We start from the raw sequence: 16,603 nt of genomic DNA, 5'->3' as shown, positions 1-16,603 counted from the left end.
ACTTTACATATTATATACAGACACTGTTGTGAGGAGTGGGGAGAAGCCATAGGGGAAACAGTCCTTGACTTACAAGGAAAATTGAGCCTAAAATGTCTGTTGCTAAGCGAGGTAGTTATTAAATGAGTTTTGCCCCATTTTAACAACAGCACTTAATCTAATATACTGCTTTACAGTACTTTACAGCCCTCTCTAAGTGATTTACAAAATCAGGATATGGCCCCCAACTATTTGGGTCCTCATTTTATCAATCTCTGGAGGATGGAAGGCTGAGTCAACCTTGAGCCTGGTGAGTTTTGAACTACCAAATCACAGGCAGACAGCAGGCAGCAGAAGTAGCCTACAATACTGTGCTCTAACCACTGCACCATTGTGGCTTTTTGCAACCTTTCTTGCCACAATTGTTAACTGAATCATTATTTATTATATTCTTAGATTAGAAATGTTTTCAAAGAAAAACCAGAAAGTCTAGTTGCCTCTTGAAAAAGCACCTCGGGACATTCTGTGCATCTGATAAAATGGACTTTTGTCCATTTAAAATAAAACAGCAAAGCTATAAAACTGTCTTTTTACTTATTAGAAATATACCCCAACTTTTGTCCAAATCAGGAGAGTCTGGAAAGAGATCTTCATTCCATAAAACAATTCCATGAACTTGGTTTGGCTAGAAGAGAATGATTAGCTCAGATTTTTTTTATTTATTTGTTTCTTTTGTCAAGTACATATTGGTGGTATACAAAGATATAACAATATTTATATGCAAGATACTGGTAAAAGAGAAACATTAGAACAGGGTACGGAAGGCACTCTGGTGCACTTATGCACGCCCCTTACTGACCTCTTAGGAATCGGGAGAGGTCAACAGTGGATAGTCTAAGGGTGTCGTTTTGGGGGTTAGGTGATGATACTACAGTGTCAGATAGTGAGTTTCATGCATCAACTACTTGGTTACTAAAGTCGTATTTCCTGCAGTCGAGTTTAGAGTGGTTTACTTTAAGTTTGTATCTATTGTTTGCTTGTGTGTTGTGGTTGAAGCTGAAGTAGTTGTTGACAAGAAGGACGTTGTCACAGATGATTTCATGGGCTATGCTTAGGTCCTGTTTAAGGCAATGTAGTTCTAAACCTAGGATTGTAAGTCTAGTTGCGTAGGGTATTATGTTGCGAGTGGAGGAGTAGAGAGCTCTTATGACTTATTTTATGAATATTCTTTTTCTTAAAATAGAGATTTAGAAAACTATCTAAACATATAAGGAATAGAAAAAAATGATGATAAAAGACAATATGAATAACAAAAAAGCAAGAAAAAGAAAATTATCTAATGGAGTGACTTCCCATATACTTTGTGGCAAATATAGCAGTTAACCCTCTATCATTTTCTTCTTCGCAACAAATCATTTTAATCAGCAATTCATTCCCCCCCCCTTTTTTTTGTAAAAAGCCTACAAAGGGTTTGCAGTCAATCTCCAGATAATAACTGATTGGATAAATGATCCTGCCCACTTCACCCCTACTTGATGAAGCAGGGTTGCGCAACACTTTGCTTTATGGGGGAGATTTAGTAGCTCGGCTATCAAGGGAGCTGTTGAGCACATCTAGTATAGATCACACCCCATTAAGTTCTTGCTTCATGGTTAAGTGAATGGTTTAATTGGATCAGGCTGACTGTCATACACGGAATGATTAGCGCTCCAAAAATATCAGTTGAGTGTTCCTACCGACATTGTTCATTGGATCACAATAATCTTTCTTTTAACTGCAGTGAAGTACAAGAACAACGGAAGTAGCTGTTTGTCCTTCAATTTATTGCTGAACTTTAATAATACAAGCTGTATAAAAATATTTTACAAAAAGCAAAATCACAATTAGACTTGAGATTAAAACATAGACAATAGAACAGATACAAGTCATACAACCCACTATTCCTGTGGGGTTTTTCTTTTGGTTTTTAGTTAAAAACAGGCGAGCGAGCAATTTAGTCATGTGTTTAAACTTGAGCAATAAAGCTACTTTCTATTTACGTCTATGACTCTGTCACTGAATCAAGCAAGCATGAGTAGCTGCAACCCAGGCTGAATATTTACCTGGCCGCGCTTGGAAATGCACGTTCATTTCGACTTCCTTGCCCTCCAAAGAAACCTTAGTTCCCTAAGTTGAATTGCATCTTAGGGAAGTTTGTTGTAAAAGTTAGTTTGGAATTCCTGCTTGTAAAACATGTTGACGACTAGGAGGCAGAAGCAAAGAATTATTTTAAGCCAAAGCCAAATTTGGAGGTTTAATTCTTTTAATTTGGATGTATAGAGTTCACTAATTTGGCATACGAATTTGGAAAATCAGAAATCTTTGGTGTCATTTGAGAAGACCTCCATCTGATCAGGTAAAGTCCAGCCTCCTGTCCACACAATGGTCCGCCAGATATTTCTGGGAACCTCTCAAGAAGGACAGGATTGCAAATCTCCTCATATTTGACAAACAGCGGCTGGAATTCAATGGCATAATCTTAATGGGTCAGAGTTGCCAAAGGACCAATGCTATTCATTCTCTCTTTCTCTTTTCTCTCTTTCTCTCTCTTACACACACAAACACAAAAGCTGAGACATGAATACTTTCGTCTTTGGGGTATTACCTGATGCTAATCCTCATTTTTCAATAGCAATTCCAAGTGGTGCTTGGTAATTCACTGAAAACATTCAAAGCTGCTGAATTGAGAGGCAGTGAGATGGGGTGGGTGGGATGGAGGAAGCTCAATAACAGTAGACTGGATTTTGATCAGTCAGTAGTACCTCTAGATACAAGTTTAATTCATTCCAGAATGGAGCTTGTATGTCGAATAACTCGTATCTGGAACAAATGGCTTTAGACTTTGTTTTTCCCCTCCAAGATAACCAGAAGCAAGGACTCTTGCGCCACCTAGTGGAGGCTCGGCCCGTATCCTGAATTTGAGCTTGGGTCTCGAAAAGAAATTTCTCTCCCCTTGTGGCTCGTATCTTGGAATACTCGCATGTGGAGCAGCTCGTATCTAGAGGTATTACTGTAATGGGTTCTAAAACCCTTTACTACCAGTTTGTGTGTGTGTGTGTGTGTGTCTGTGATACTTCTGCGCATGTGCAGAAGCATCCTGGGTGGGAGGGCGGAACCTTCTATCGTTGCCGCTATCGGTTCTTAGAACCGGGCTGAACCAGGAGAACCCACTGCTGCTTTTGATATATTTTACATTGCACGTTCTTTGTCACCATTTTATGACATCTGATATCAGAAATGAACTGGAATGAGGATACATATAACACAAGCTGAATAATTAGATGCATAACCTAACTTGCATTTCATTTTCTCCAACACAAAAATTACCAGTCTATTGGTAGGGTATATAATGACCACATTCCTGAGACACCAGTTATCCAATTTAAAAAAAAATAACAACTATGGATTGCAATTTAATGTGCTTATTATTTACAGCAGTGTTTCTCAACTTTGGCAGAATTCTGGGAGTTGAAAACAAGATGCAAAGGTTGAAAAACACTTGATTTACACTATCGTAATTATAATTATAATTATAATTGTAATTATAACAGAGTTTTAGGATACATTTATGCACCTTTTTTTACTGCATCTTTCTGATTGTTTTCAGTCCTTCAAAATTGTGAGGACCGTGTTTTGTTTTGTTTTTAAAGAAAAACTAGGATTGTCAAAATTCTCAGTCTCTCACAGGCCCTCTGCAAAAGGACTGTAGGATTCCCTTGTCAGTGTACAATTTATTATTATTTTTTTGGCTTAAATGAATCTATACAATTTCTCTCAGCACCTTCCTTCAACACTATACACAATGCTCAGGAAATTCAGAGAGATGCAGATCCCAACTTGTTAAATTTGTCAAATACAGGCATTCGGAAATAAACAAAAATTTTTTACAAGCAGTATTAATGATTGGCCAGTGAAGCAGACAAACAGACATTTGCAAGTTAGCACAGATGAAATTAGGTGGAAAAAAAAGGAAGTTTCTTTGCTGATATACTTATATATCCTTAATCATCCAACGGAGCAAGATAAAGGATGATTCACGGATTACATCAAATAGGCACTAAAGCATCTATGAAGGCCACATATGTTATGAGTCTATAGGACTGATTTTTGCGGTGTCCCAAAAATCACAGCATTAGAGGAAGCGGTGTTAAGTCTTTTGTCCAACTCTGGTTTGATTCTCTGGGAGAGCATGAGGGGAAGCAGCTGGTTAATGAAAGAATCCATTTAAGAAACCCTGAGGGAGCTTCTTCACATATTGCTCTCCATAAGCACAAGAGTTTACTCAGTCAGTTCAATAGTATTTGCCTCCACAGAATAACATTTCAGAAGGCTTCCTCTGAGGAAAAGACACATTATTTACAAACACCACCATGGAGGTGTCTCATTTTTTTGTAGCAACCAGAAAATATCATAGATAATTTTTCCTTAAAAAAAAATCTTATAGTACAATATATATAATACAACAGGAATCAGGATAGCTAATTCCGACAATGGGTTGAAGCAAAACAGTCAAGAAGCAGCTTTTCTATATAATAAAATGTTCTCTTTGTTTATAACGCGATGCATTCCAAACAAGATGTATAGATAAGCAGAGTCCAATCAAGCCAAAGACATATGCATCTTTTCAAATCCTGTGATCGCTAATGTGTGAGGAAAAACAGATTCTTAAAGGGGGGATTATAAACCTGGGAGTTTGTGTGGGGGAGTGGGCACGAGTAGGTGGTGGAGGTTACGGCATTTTTAGTTGATCAGACTTGCCCAGACAAAGCAGGCAGAAGGACTGTCAATGGTCATTTATGATTTGCCTGAGAGAAAAGCCCAGGACAGCCAGAGGTGAGTTCTTCCCGGTTCGGAGTGGCTTGGCTGAACTAGTAGCGACCTGCTGGTGACATCATGACGATGTCACAGAACCGGTTCTGTGACATCATGATGATGTCATCATGATGATGTCACAGAACCGGTTCGGAAAGTGCCAGCCCTTGGGTGCCGCCATTGTTTTTTTTTTAAAAAAAAATATTCTTTTCCCCCTGAGCATGTGCAGAAGCGGAGTTTCTGGCACTGGGCATGTTTTCAGATTTTAAAATGTATTTTTCCGAGTATAATCTTATCTCCCTAAGAGAGAGTAGAAATATTAGTGCGTTTTCTACACCAAATGCAGCCATTTTTGACCTCCCGAAGCCCTGCCCCCACATCCCATTTTTGTGAGAAATGGGCCCATTTTTCACAAAAATGGGGTGTACAGAGTTTTGAGAGGTCTGGAGAGTGCTCCTAGAGACTGAGGGAAGGCAAAAATGCCTCATTTTTTTCAAAAATGCCTCATTTTTTTCAAAAATTGCCTCATTTTTGCAAAAAATGGGGCATGAAGAGGGTTTGGGAGGCTTGCAGAATGCTCCTGAGGGCCGGAGAGGACGAAACCTTTTTTTTTCTTACTTATCTCTGTGAAATCTTGATGTGTCTTATACACAAGTGCATCTTACAGTTTGAAAAATACGGTTTTTTTAAAAAAATAGCACTGCACATGTGCGTCGCCTGAAGTGCGGATGTGCTCATGCGGTGCACCCACATGGCGCAGGAGGAAGTGAACTGGCAGCAAGGTAAGTTAGAACCTACCCTTGAGTACAGCTAAACCTGTGGGTCTAGCCCAAGGGTAGGCAATGTTGGCTCTTCTATGACATGTGGACTTCAACTCTCAGAATTCCTGAGCTAGTATAATTGGCTCAGGAATTCTGGGAGTTGAAGTCCACAAGTCATAGAAGATCCAACTATGCCTAACCCTGGTCTAGCCATACTTCAGCACTGTGATTGATGCCAGTTGACAAATTCTTGCCAATTGGTGACTTCCCATATGTCGTGTTATAGGATATCTGTAATTTGGGTGTGACAATAGTAGTAAATTTCAATAATTTTACCCATTATGTTCAATTTCTAGCTTTTGAAATGAAAATTTTACTGGGTGGGAAATATAAGCGTTTTAAATGATCAATATAATCACAGTGCTCATCCAATTAAGATTTAAGTCAAACATTTATGACAATAATGAGATTACCTTTTATTAAGTGGGGTATTTATTTCTTGCCCAACTCTAACTCTTAACAATGGATTTGTTTTATTCATTCATTCATTTATTCAAAATCATTTATTATTTTAGGGAGGAGAAGAATCAAAACATTTGAGGATGCTTGAGTTAAAATACAAGTTTCAGATATTTTCTCTCTAAATTCAACGGAATTATGCTTTCTGTTTTAGATAGCTATTGCACAAGAGGAGTGGGTGTTGAACAGAATAAAGGGAATAACAAATTATTACATTAAACTATTGTCTAGCAAATGATACATGGAAAAGCGCTTCAGTTTGTCTGGATTGAACCCGCAGTCAGTATTAACCATATGCAACCATATGGTATTCTTTCCATCTCAGTATCACTATTATTCCAATTAGCCTACATTTCTCCTCTAAACACACAGATCAAAAACTAGAGGAAAGGAAAAAGGAAAAAAGAATTCCTCACAATGAAAAAAAAATCCATTCAAATCACAAAACATTCTATGTGCAGTTTTTCTTTGGTATTCTTTAATGCCAAATGCATTCCAAAGTAATGAAAAGCTCTTACTAGCACGAGTTGCCTCTCATCAACACCATCTGACTGTTTACATACTAAGATGGACGACCTCATCTATTTAGTGCAAAAGTTTACAAATGCTCATCCTGTAACATGTAGGCCTAAGCCGTGATTAAGAAATAATAATAATGTTGAAAAAACAATGCCATTGAGTTGCAATCAACTGCTTTGACTTTAGCATAATAAAACACTAATGGAAAATACATTACAGTTGTTCACTTGATAGACAATGCTTTGTGAGGCCTTTTGATACAATGACAGGAAGGCACTTATCATGAAGCTTTCAGATAACTGAGGAGAAAAAAAATGAATTTCCTCATATGCAGCTATGGCTGTCTTCCAGATAAACTGAGAACAAATTACTCACACAAGGCAGTTAATTGTGCAAGGCAAACCTTACATTTCTTTAGACTAAAGTAATAATTAAAAAAGTTTACATGAAGTTTACAAATGTTAACACTGTAGAACTATTTCGAAACCAGAATAAATAATTTCATTCATTAAACGTTTCAGAATTACCTGTACTATCTTAAATGTATCCAGTTATTCTTTAAGACAAACATCTGTCTTTGCTTGAGAAATATATATTTGGTTAAGGCTTTAGTATGAGCAAAGGGTTGCTTGCTAAATATTCTAAATCAGACACAGGAGGACAGCTTGCCGGCATGTAGCCGTTATATATATACTGTATTGCATCCCAAAAACGCTGGTTTTTTTAGATATTGCCGAGAAGCAGACGAAGAAGCAATGTGGCCATCCTACTGTCATGGTTTCAATCCATAGGAAATGAAAGAGAATTAAAAACTTATGACTACTTTTCGATGTTTACATATACTTTACAAGAGGTTTTAAGGACATGTGATTAAAGTAGTTGGATCAGGAAAAATATCACTCTATAAGTCTGAAGTGATATTTTTCATCCTCTGCAGTCATTCACTGGTATAAATAACATGAATATTCCTGGTTCACAAATAATATTAAGTCATTAGTTGGTTGGTTGGTTGCGTTTTTCACTTAGTGAGATATATAAACCCATCTCTATGAAGAAACACTAGTTATAAGTCAGAAAGGGTAAATTTCACACCAAATGTTGATTAAAAACAAATTGACACAAAGATTTACTACTGTATATAAACTAGGGATGCCAATGTCCTTACAGAAAGCAATTGTAAATCATTTGCATATTATTGCCAAAGAAATTTCACTGTAGATACGTGGTCATGGAGTCAAAGGAATTAAACTTAACTTAAAGGACGCTTTACTTTTTAACCAAGATCCATTATTTTGTCAAGAATGTATTTCCTCTAGCTGGTGTTTTAGAGCTTAAAAGCCAAGATCCTTAAAATACTCTATAGATTAGGCAAAGAGCAAGATAAACAATTTGTATAAAACGGTAGTATTCTTGTGGAAGAACAATAACCCATCAAAGAAATTCAAATAAATGAAGTTTCTTTGGTATTTTATATTTGGCACAAAACTGTGCCCAAGTTGTGGTCTGAAATCCAGGTATCTAGACAAACATTTGAGGATTAGTGGAGAAAACGATTATGAAATGTATTCAAGGACTAGCATTAAAGGATAATTTGAAGTGAAACTGAAAACGGATTCATATAATAAATCTTTTTACTTAACTTTGAGGAGTTAAGTTAGTCGCAGCTAGAAAATTATTTTTGTATTTATCTCTACTACCATCCAATTCAGCTGCTTTTCATCTTTTCCTTTATTTCACTTCTCTGAATGAAACTTAGGAAAATATGGATAAAAAGTTTCCATCATAACTCCTTTCTTGTACTGCGTAGATACATATATTGCATATGTAGTCTTATCAGTCCTACATGCCCATTTATAAATTTGAACATTAGGACCAATCCTCAAGAAACCAAAATCAAATTGTTAGCTGGCAATTACAACAGTTTTATTAGTTTTTATCAGTTCTTTAAGAACCTTATATGATGGGATCTGGATAAGTCTACATATGCCTGAAAATTACGCACTTCCAATTTGTACTATGTGAGTTACACAGACTGATCCACAGTTTCAATTTTGCAAGGGATGAAGAAAAGAAACAACAATATATATTGGGCAAAAGAGTAAAAAAAGTGGCTTCTTCTAGCAACAAAAATTTTAGAGGAATAACATCTAAATGCAGAATACACAATGATAATCCTCAGTAGAAAAACAATTTACATTTTGGGGGAAAAACTTTATTGTAGCAAAAATAAAAAGAGGCTCTGAGATTTTTGGATAATTTGATAGCTGCTAGAATGAATAAATCATTCAAGCCCTACTTGCTTTAACTGATTAAATTACTCTGCATCACACATTTATTTCTATGCTTAACCAATTAAATTACTTAGTATCTCACATTCTCTATGAATGCCATCTTGTGATTTTTCTCATGAGTTGAACGATTCAATAGATCTGCAAAATTATACTGTTAAACCATAAAAGCAGTTTCCAAATCAAACTGAGATGATTGATTTACGTAAAAAAAAAACCTTTTGATATTTTTGTATGGAAGGGAAAGAATCTAGGATAAATCAGTTTCAAATTTGTATACTGAACAGTGAAATGCTGCATAGAACAGTATGGAATAGAATGCACACTCCAGCTAAAGTTAAATATTTTAGCTTTAACATTCATTTCAGAGTTTCAAATGCAAGTTCAGCTCTTTTCTGTAGACATTGTTTGGCTTTAAATTGACGACTGCATTGTGTTTTGAGTTTACATACTTTCTAGTCTAGTGGAAATATGTCTTTGGTGCATCTAAAAATAGAGCGAAGATATGACAAAGTTACAACTAAAAACCTACTTTACATTTTTACTAGAAGCTGTGCCCACACCAGATGATTTTCATTCATTTTCAATTGCAGCAGCCTCCTTGCTTAATTTTGATGGGTTTTTTTTTTTAAACACCTGTGAATCTGTGCAGAGCGATGGTCATGCTTCTGTTTGAAAAAAAGAATAAAAATAATGTTGCATACGTAGATCTGTTCCCTTTCATTTAAGGGAGGGAGTTTCAATGCTTGAGTATTGGAGGGTTTCAAATATTGTTTCTGACTATGCTTTGTATGAGAAACCTAATTTCATTTTTTTGTTTTGGTTGAGTTGGCAGTTGTAAATTTCATCCAGCGTCTATAACATGCATTCATATACACAACCATACTTTAGTTCAATAAAAGTTTCTGGACCTTTTTCCCCCAATTGTCATTTCTAGTCCATGGTACGCATCCTTAGACACTTCAGTAATCTATATCAGGCACTTGCAAGGTTACATGAGAACTGTGTGATCTTTGGTCAAAAAGGAAGAGAGCTTTCTTTGATGTTTACAATGAGAGGTGCTGAGTTGTCTTACATAAAATTGTCAGCTGGATGCCAGTGCATTGTTCCTGGTGTTGAACTGGTGCCTCGAGATGATCAGTTGAGGAAACAAAAGGCGGGCGGGACAAGAGAAGAATCTTAGAAGTCAGATACGGATACTGCAAAAGTTGTCCCATGAATCTCATCTTCTATGTCTGACTTCTGGCAGGGAGTCCAGAAAACTCTTTTCTGATAATTTCATTAACTGGGAAGGAAAAGAGAGAGAGAGAGAAAAGAAACACAAAAGCAGAAATGTTACTGAATAGAAAATATGAAAGAGTCTAATATAAAGCCATCTGTGTGGTGGCTGTTGAGAAGCTGCCATTCAACAATGGGTTAGGACTATGACAATCTGGCAATGACAAGTCCCAACTGCTGGAGTTTAGCCACGAAGCCTGCTAGATGGTCTTCAAGTCTTCACAAGTCTTCAAATACTACACAAAAAGAGTCCTCGGCTCCTCCTCAAACAACAAATTACCTAACTCCTCCAGACTTCAATTACTACGTTTACAAAATTTACAGCTACGCCACCTCTAAACTTATTTAACTGTTGTTCATAAAATCATAAAATCATACATCACAATGTACTCCTTGTTAGCGACTACTTCACGTTTAACAACAACAACACAATAGATACAAACTAAATAGGTCCCACAGAGTCGGCCTTCTCCGGGTCCCGTCAACTAAACAATGTCGGTTGGCGGGCCCCAGGGGAAGAGCCTTCTCTGTGGCGGCCCCGACTCTCTGGAACTAGCTCCCCCCAGAGATTAGAACTACCCCTACCCTCCTTGCCTTTCGTAATCTCCTCAAAACCCACCTTTGTCGTCAGGCATGGGGGAATTGAGATATCTCCCCTGGGCCTATATAATTTATGTATGGTATGTTTGTAGGTATGTCTGCTTAAAATGGGGTTTTCTTAACTACTTTACATTTTTTAATTGTAAATTATTAGATTTGTTATGAATTGTTTTATTATGTTGTGAGCTGCCCCGAGTCTACGGAAAGGGGCGGCATACAAATCTAATAAATAAAATAAATTAATGTAAATTGCTCCAAACTAGACTGCAGAAAATACGATTTCAGCAATAGAGTGGTCAACGCCTGGAATTCACTACTGCACTCTGTTGTTTCTTTCCCCAATCCCCAAATCTTCAACCTTACATTATCTACAATAGACCTCTTCCCTTTTCTAAGAGGTCTGTAAGGGACATGCATAAGTGCACCTTTGTGCCTACCGTTCCTGTCCTAATGTCTTTTTATCTTTTCTATCTCTACTTTATACTTATATTATGTTAAACATACTACAATACTATATTTGTATGACAAATAAATAAATAAAATAAATAAGTCCATCATTATCGTTCAGTCTCAAGTAACTTGCAAACTGTAAAAAGATGGAAAGAAAAAAGAGGGGGGGGGAATACTTTCCTGGATTCCTGGAAAGAATGGGAGTTTTCATTTCTGGTTTATTTAAAGTAATGTAATATAATAATGCAACACTCCACTGACTTTTATAAATACAGGATCAACACACATGTAACGAACTTTGATTACTGAATCCTGTCCAGATTGCAGATGGAAGAGTCTTGGCAAGCTCATTCTCATTTTTTATGTTTTGCACCAACTATGGATCATTCAGATCATATTCTGCAGGGCCAGTCGAATTGTGATTTAGTAAACTGCGGTCCTGTTAACTGCATAGTTCAGTTAGGTGACAAGAGTTCCAGACAGTGTACAAAATATCCTCAATACAGTGGCACCTCTACTTAAGAACTTAATTCATTCCATGACCAGGTTCTTAAGTAGAAATGTTCTTAAGTAGAAGCAATTATTCCCATAGGAATCAATGTAAAAGCAAATTTATTTATTTATTTGTTTGTTTGTTTGTTTGTTTGCTTGCTTGCTTGCTTGCTTGCTTGTTTATTGATTGATTGATTGATTGGATTTGTATGCCGCCCCTCTCCGCAGACTCGGGGCGGCTAACAACAGTAATAAAAAACAGCATGTAACAATCCAATACTAAAACAACTAAAAAAACCCCTTATTATAAAACCAAACATACATACAACCATACCATGTGTAAATTGTAAGGCCTAGGGGGAAAGAATATCTCAGTTCCCCCATGCCTGATGGCAGAGGTGGGTTTTAAGAAGCTTACGAAAGGCAAGGAGGGTGGGGGAAATTCTAATCTCTGGGGGGAGTTGGTTCCAAAGGGCCGGGGCCTCCACAGAGAAGGCTCTTTCCCTGGGTCCCGCTAAATGACATTGTTTAGTTGATGGGACCCGGAGAAGGCCCACTCTGTGGGACCTAACTGGTTGCTGGGATTTGTGCAGCAGAAGGCTGCGTGCAAACCCATTAGGAAAGAAATAAAAGCTCAGAATTTGGGTTGGAGGAGGAGGAGGAAGAAGAGGAGGAGGAGGAGAGTCGCTGCTAAAAAAGGTGATGTGAGGGGAATCAAAAAAATCCAAAACTTTAAGGCTTTTTTTAAAAAAAGAGGTACTCTGAGGTGGCGGGGAGAAGCATGCGCCTCCAATACACCCGGTGCGAGGCTACCTCCCATACACTGCCTCCCATACACTGGCTGCTGCTGCTACCTGCTGCCTCTTCCTTCCCACACTGAAGGGCTCCCATCTCCTCTCGCTCGCTTGCTTTGTAGCCAGCGCCTTTCCTTCACTGTGGTGACTCCTTGGCTGCCCAGAGTGAAGGGAACATTTCTTTTCTCTGGGTGCTGGCAGAGGTTTATTCCCTGTCCAAGCGCCCAGAGAAAGGAAAATGCTTCATTCGCTCTGGACTGCCAAAGCCTCCTTAGGTGCTACCAAAAGGCTCCTCTGGCAGCTCAGATGTCCGGGATTAAAGGGAGAATAGCAGGAAATTGGCCGGACCTTCATGCTGCTCTCAAATTTCCTGGGAAATTTTTCTGGGCTTGGGTTCTTAAGTAGGAAATGGTTCTTAAGTAGAGACAAAAAACTCTTGAACACCCAGTTCTTATCTAGAAAAGTTCTTAAGTAGAGGTACCACTGTATGTATGTATGTATGTATGTATGTATGTATGTATTTATTTTGATTTGATTTGATTTGATTTGATTTGAATGCCGCCCCTCTCCGTGGACTCGGGGTGGCTGTACGTTTATATCTTTCAGTGTTTAATGAACATGTTGGTGTTTTCTCACAGTAAAACTCTGCTTGCTAGTGTATATTATACATGCCTCTATGTTACTCAAATTTACTTCACTAAGCCGATTAATTGTTCTTACTGTCAGGAATTTTCTCCTTAGTTTTAGGCTGGTTCTCTCCTTGGTTAGTTTCCATCCATTGCTTCTTATCCTACCTTCAGGTTTTTTGTTCTGTTCTGTTCTAATCAGTAATGGGCTGCTGCCTCCATGGGGGTGGGGTGGGGGGTACAAGACACAGTGGGGGTAGTAAGTTTATGCATTATTTATTGACTACTTAATAGTTTTTTTTATTGTCCTTCCTTCTCTGGTATCTTAGTATGATCCTTAATTGCTTTTAAAATAGGAAATAATTACATAGTATGTTTTTACCCATAAATGCTTTAATTATTATAATCATTATCTAGAACTGAACTTTTACAGCAATTAAAGAAAATTGAGCTACTTACCTAATCTGTTATCATATTGAACCTTGTGGGTTTAGTACAAAACCTTAAAATGTTATTATGCCCCTCAACAAATAATGCTGTCTATCATTTGCCCTATTTGTGGCTATTCAAATAATGGGATTTAATCAACTGAAAAAGAGTCCAAGCACCTACTTGAAAACTTATCTTGGTCAGTAAGCCACTCCCACCCAATCACATGACCTTTAAGCCACCCCAGGTCACATGATTGTCAAGCTACTCCCACCTGGTCACATGGCCGGCAAGCCGCTCCTACCCAGTCATATGACAAACAAGCCACACCCATGAAATAAGTCACTCTATAACTGTCTGATTTGGTTCTGCAGCCCAACAAGACTGTCACAGACTTCAGAAGATAATCAGAACTGCAGAAAAAAACTATTGCTGCCAACTTGCCTTCCACTGAGGACCTGTATACTGCACTAGCCAAAAAGAAGGCTATGAAAATATTTACTGACCCCTCGCATCCTGGACATAAACTGTTTCAACTCAAAACGTCACTACAGAGCATTGCACACCAAGACAACTGGACAGAAGAACAGTTTTCCCCCAGAACGCCATCACTCTGCTAAACAAATAATCCCCTTAACACTGTCAAGCTATTTACTAAGTCTGCACTAGATTTTTTTAATCATTCCTATCAGCCATTTCCTCACACTAATGGGTGATAGGAATGATGAGAAAAATCTAGTGCAGACTTAGTAAATAGCTTAACAGTGTTGAGGGTATTATCAGGGGTAGGCTCTAGCCGGAACGCTAAATTGGGCTCGCTGCCGCGGCTCATGAATGCTTGTGGGATTTTGCACGATTTTGCTTCTGCACCTGTGGAGATAGCAAAATTGTGCATGGAGCCACAGGTGCGCCCACATTTCCGCATGTGCAGAAGCAAAAATCCCCTCGCTGAAACATGGGCGCACCTGTGGTTCAGTGCAAGATTTTGCTACCTCCACAGGTGCAGAAGCAAAATCACTCTGGCCTCGCAAGTACAGTGTTCCCTCGATTTTCGTGGGTTCAAACTTCACGAAAAGTCTATACCACGGTTTTTCAAAAATATTAATTAAAAAATACTTCGCAGTTTTCCCCCCATACCACGGTTTATCCTGCCCGATGACGTCATATGTCATCGCCAAACATTCGTCCACCTTTAATAAATATTTTTTTTAATAAACTTTAATAAATAAACATGGTGAGTAATAATCTAAATGGTTGCTAAGAGAATGGGAAATCGCAATTTAGGGGTTTAAAGTGTTAAGGGAAGGCTTGTGATACTGTCCATAGCCAAAAATAGTGTATTTACTTCCGCATCTCTACTTCGCGGAAATTCGACTTTCGCGGGCGGTCTCGGAACGCATCCCCCGCGAAAAGTGAGGGAACACTGTACTCACGAGACATGGCAGCGAGCCCAATTTAGTGTTCCGGCTAGCAGCCCATCCCTGACTGTATGACTGTAACTTGTTGCTTATATTCTTAAGATTTTTATTAATATTGTTTCCTGATTGCTTATAGAATAGAATAGAATAGAATAGAATTTTATTGGCCAAGTGTGATTGGACACACAAGGAATTTTCCTTGGTGCATATGCTCTCAGTGTACATAAAAAAAGATATATTTGTCAAGAATCATGTGGTACAACACTTAATGATTGTCATAGGGTACAAATAAGCAATGAAGAAACAATCAATATTAATAAAAATCTTAGGATACAATATTTGACCCCTAGGACAATCATTAAGTGTTGTACCTCATGATTCTTGATAAATGTATCTTTTTCTTTTATGTGCACTGAGAGCATATCCACCAAGACAAATTCCTTGTGTGCCCAATCACACTTGGCCAATAAAGAATTCTATTCTATTTTAAAACCAGGCGAGGCCCTAATTGAAATAGCTGGTTTTTAAAGTCTTGCAATGTACTGCAATTGCCAGTAGGGGGTGATATGGATCTAGTTTCAGGAGAAACCATGACTGAAGCCTATACCTTTTCCCTTTAAAAAAAAAAAGGCTTCCTGTTTTCTTTACCCAGGAAATGAGAAGAACAGATCTTCAATGGAAAGTTTTTGGTCTTTTGAAATGCTAAAAATAGCATTTAGGTAAGAGAGAAAAAAAGGTGAGCAGCAACCTTAAGGAGGGAATGGTGGGTCATTTCCTTTGTGTAAACAAGTACGATGACATTACAAGCTGTTGTATTTATCAGCACATTTCTGTTCACAGGGTTAAGTACGAGAATGAAAAAAATTTAAAAAAGCTTTTTGCATTGTAAGGACATTTCCTTTTGATTTAAAGACATCAACCTGTTTGGAAATGTGACATTTTTCCTGTTCGAAAGCAGCCGGACATCCAAAACGGGACTGGCTGGCACTGAGGGAACTGTTCGTTTACATGGATTGAGAAGCAGCGGAGGCGGAGTAGATCAGGAGCTGGATCAGGAAAAGCTCCCTGAGTCAATTGTTCTGAGCTTAATAAGCCAAAAATCTCATGGTACAGACAGCCTCCCAACTTACTATTTATTATTTTATTTTATTTATTCATTTGTCCAATACACAAATACATAGGAAGAAAAATAGACGTGATAATATAAAAGAGGGTGAAAGTGGACTTAGAGGAGAGGATGTATGAAAGGAAGAGAATATATAAGATAGGTGAAAGAAAGGAAAGACAATTGGACAGGGGACGAAAGGCACACCAGTGCACTTATGTACGCCCCTTACTGGCCTCTTAGGAACCTGGAGAGGTCAACCGTGGAGAGTCTAAGGGAGAAGTGTTGTGGGTTAGGGGTTGACACAATTGAATCCAGTAATGAGTTCCACGCTTCGATAACTCAATTGTTGAAATCATATTTTTTACAGTCAAGATTGGCGCGGTTCGTATTAAGTTTGAATAAATAAACAAACAAACTATATAAATAAATAAATAAATTATAAATAAATAAATAATAACTATATAAATAAATAAATTATAAATAAATAAATA

At 37.8% G+C, this 16,603-nt stretch overlaps 1 protein-coding gene across 5 annotated transcripts in view; it reads right to left on the bottom strand.

The window, feature by feature from the left end:
- Positions 1–1,781: 1,781 nt before the first annotated feature.
- NFATC2 (nuclear factor of activated T cells 2) overlaps positions 1,782–16,603 on the bottom strand; it is a 239,644-nt gene continuing 224,822 nt past the window's right edge. For all 5 annotated transcript variants that reach the window (XM_070744612.1, XM_070744611.1, XM_070744608.1 and 2 more), the window contains one exon: positions 1,782–10,202. In XM_070744612.1, coding sequence (XP_070600713.1) covers positions 10,147–10,202 — 56 coding nt within the window. In that variant the 3' untranslated portion in view covers positions 1,782–10,146. The remainder of the gene's footprint in view (positions 10,203–16,603) is intronic.

This window comes from Erythrolamprus reginae, chromosome 3, assembly GCF_031021105.1.
Source record: "Erythrolamprus reginae isolate rEryReg1 chromosome 3, rEryReg1.hap1, whole genome shotgun sequence".
Taxonomy (NCBI): Eukaryota; Metazoa; Chordata; class Lepidosauria; order Squamata; family Dipsadidae; genus Erythrolamprus; species Erythrolamprus reginae.
Note: the sequence above shows the minus strand (reverse complement) of the source record. Positions and strands in the feature narration are given on the sequence as shown.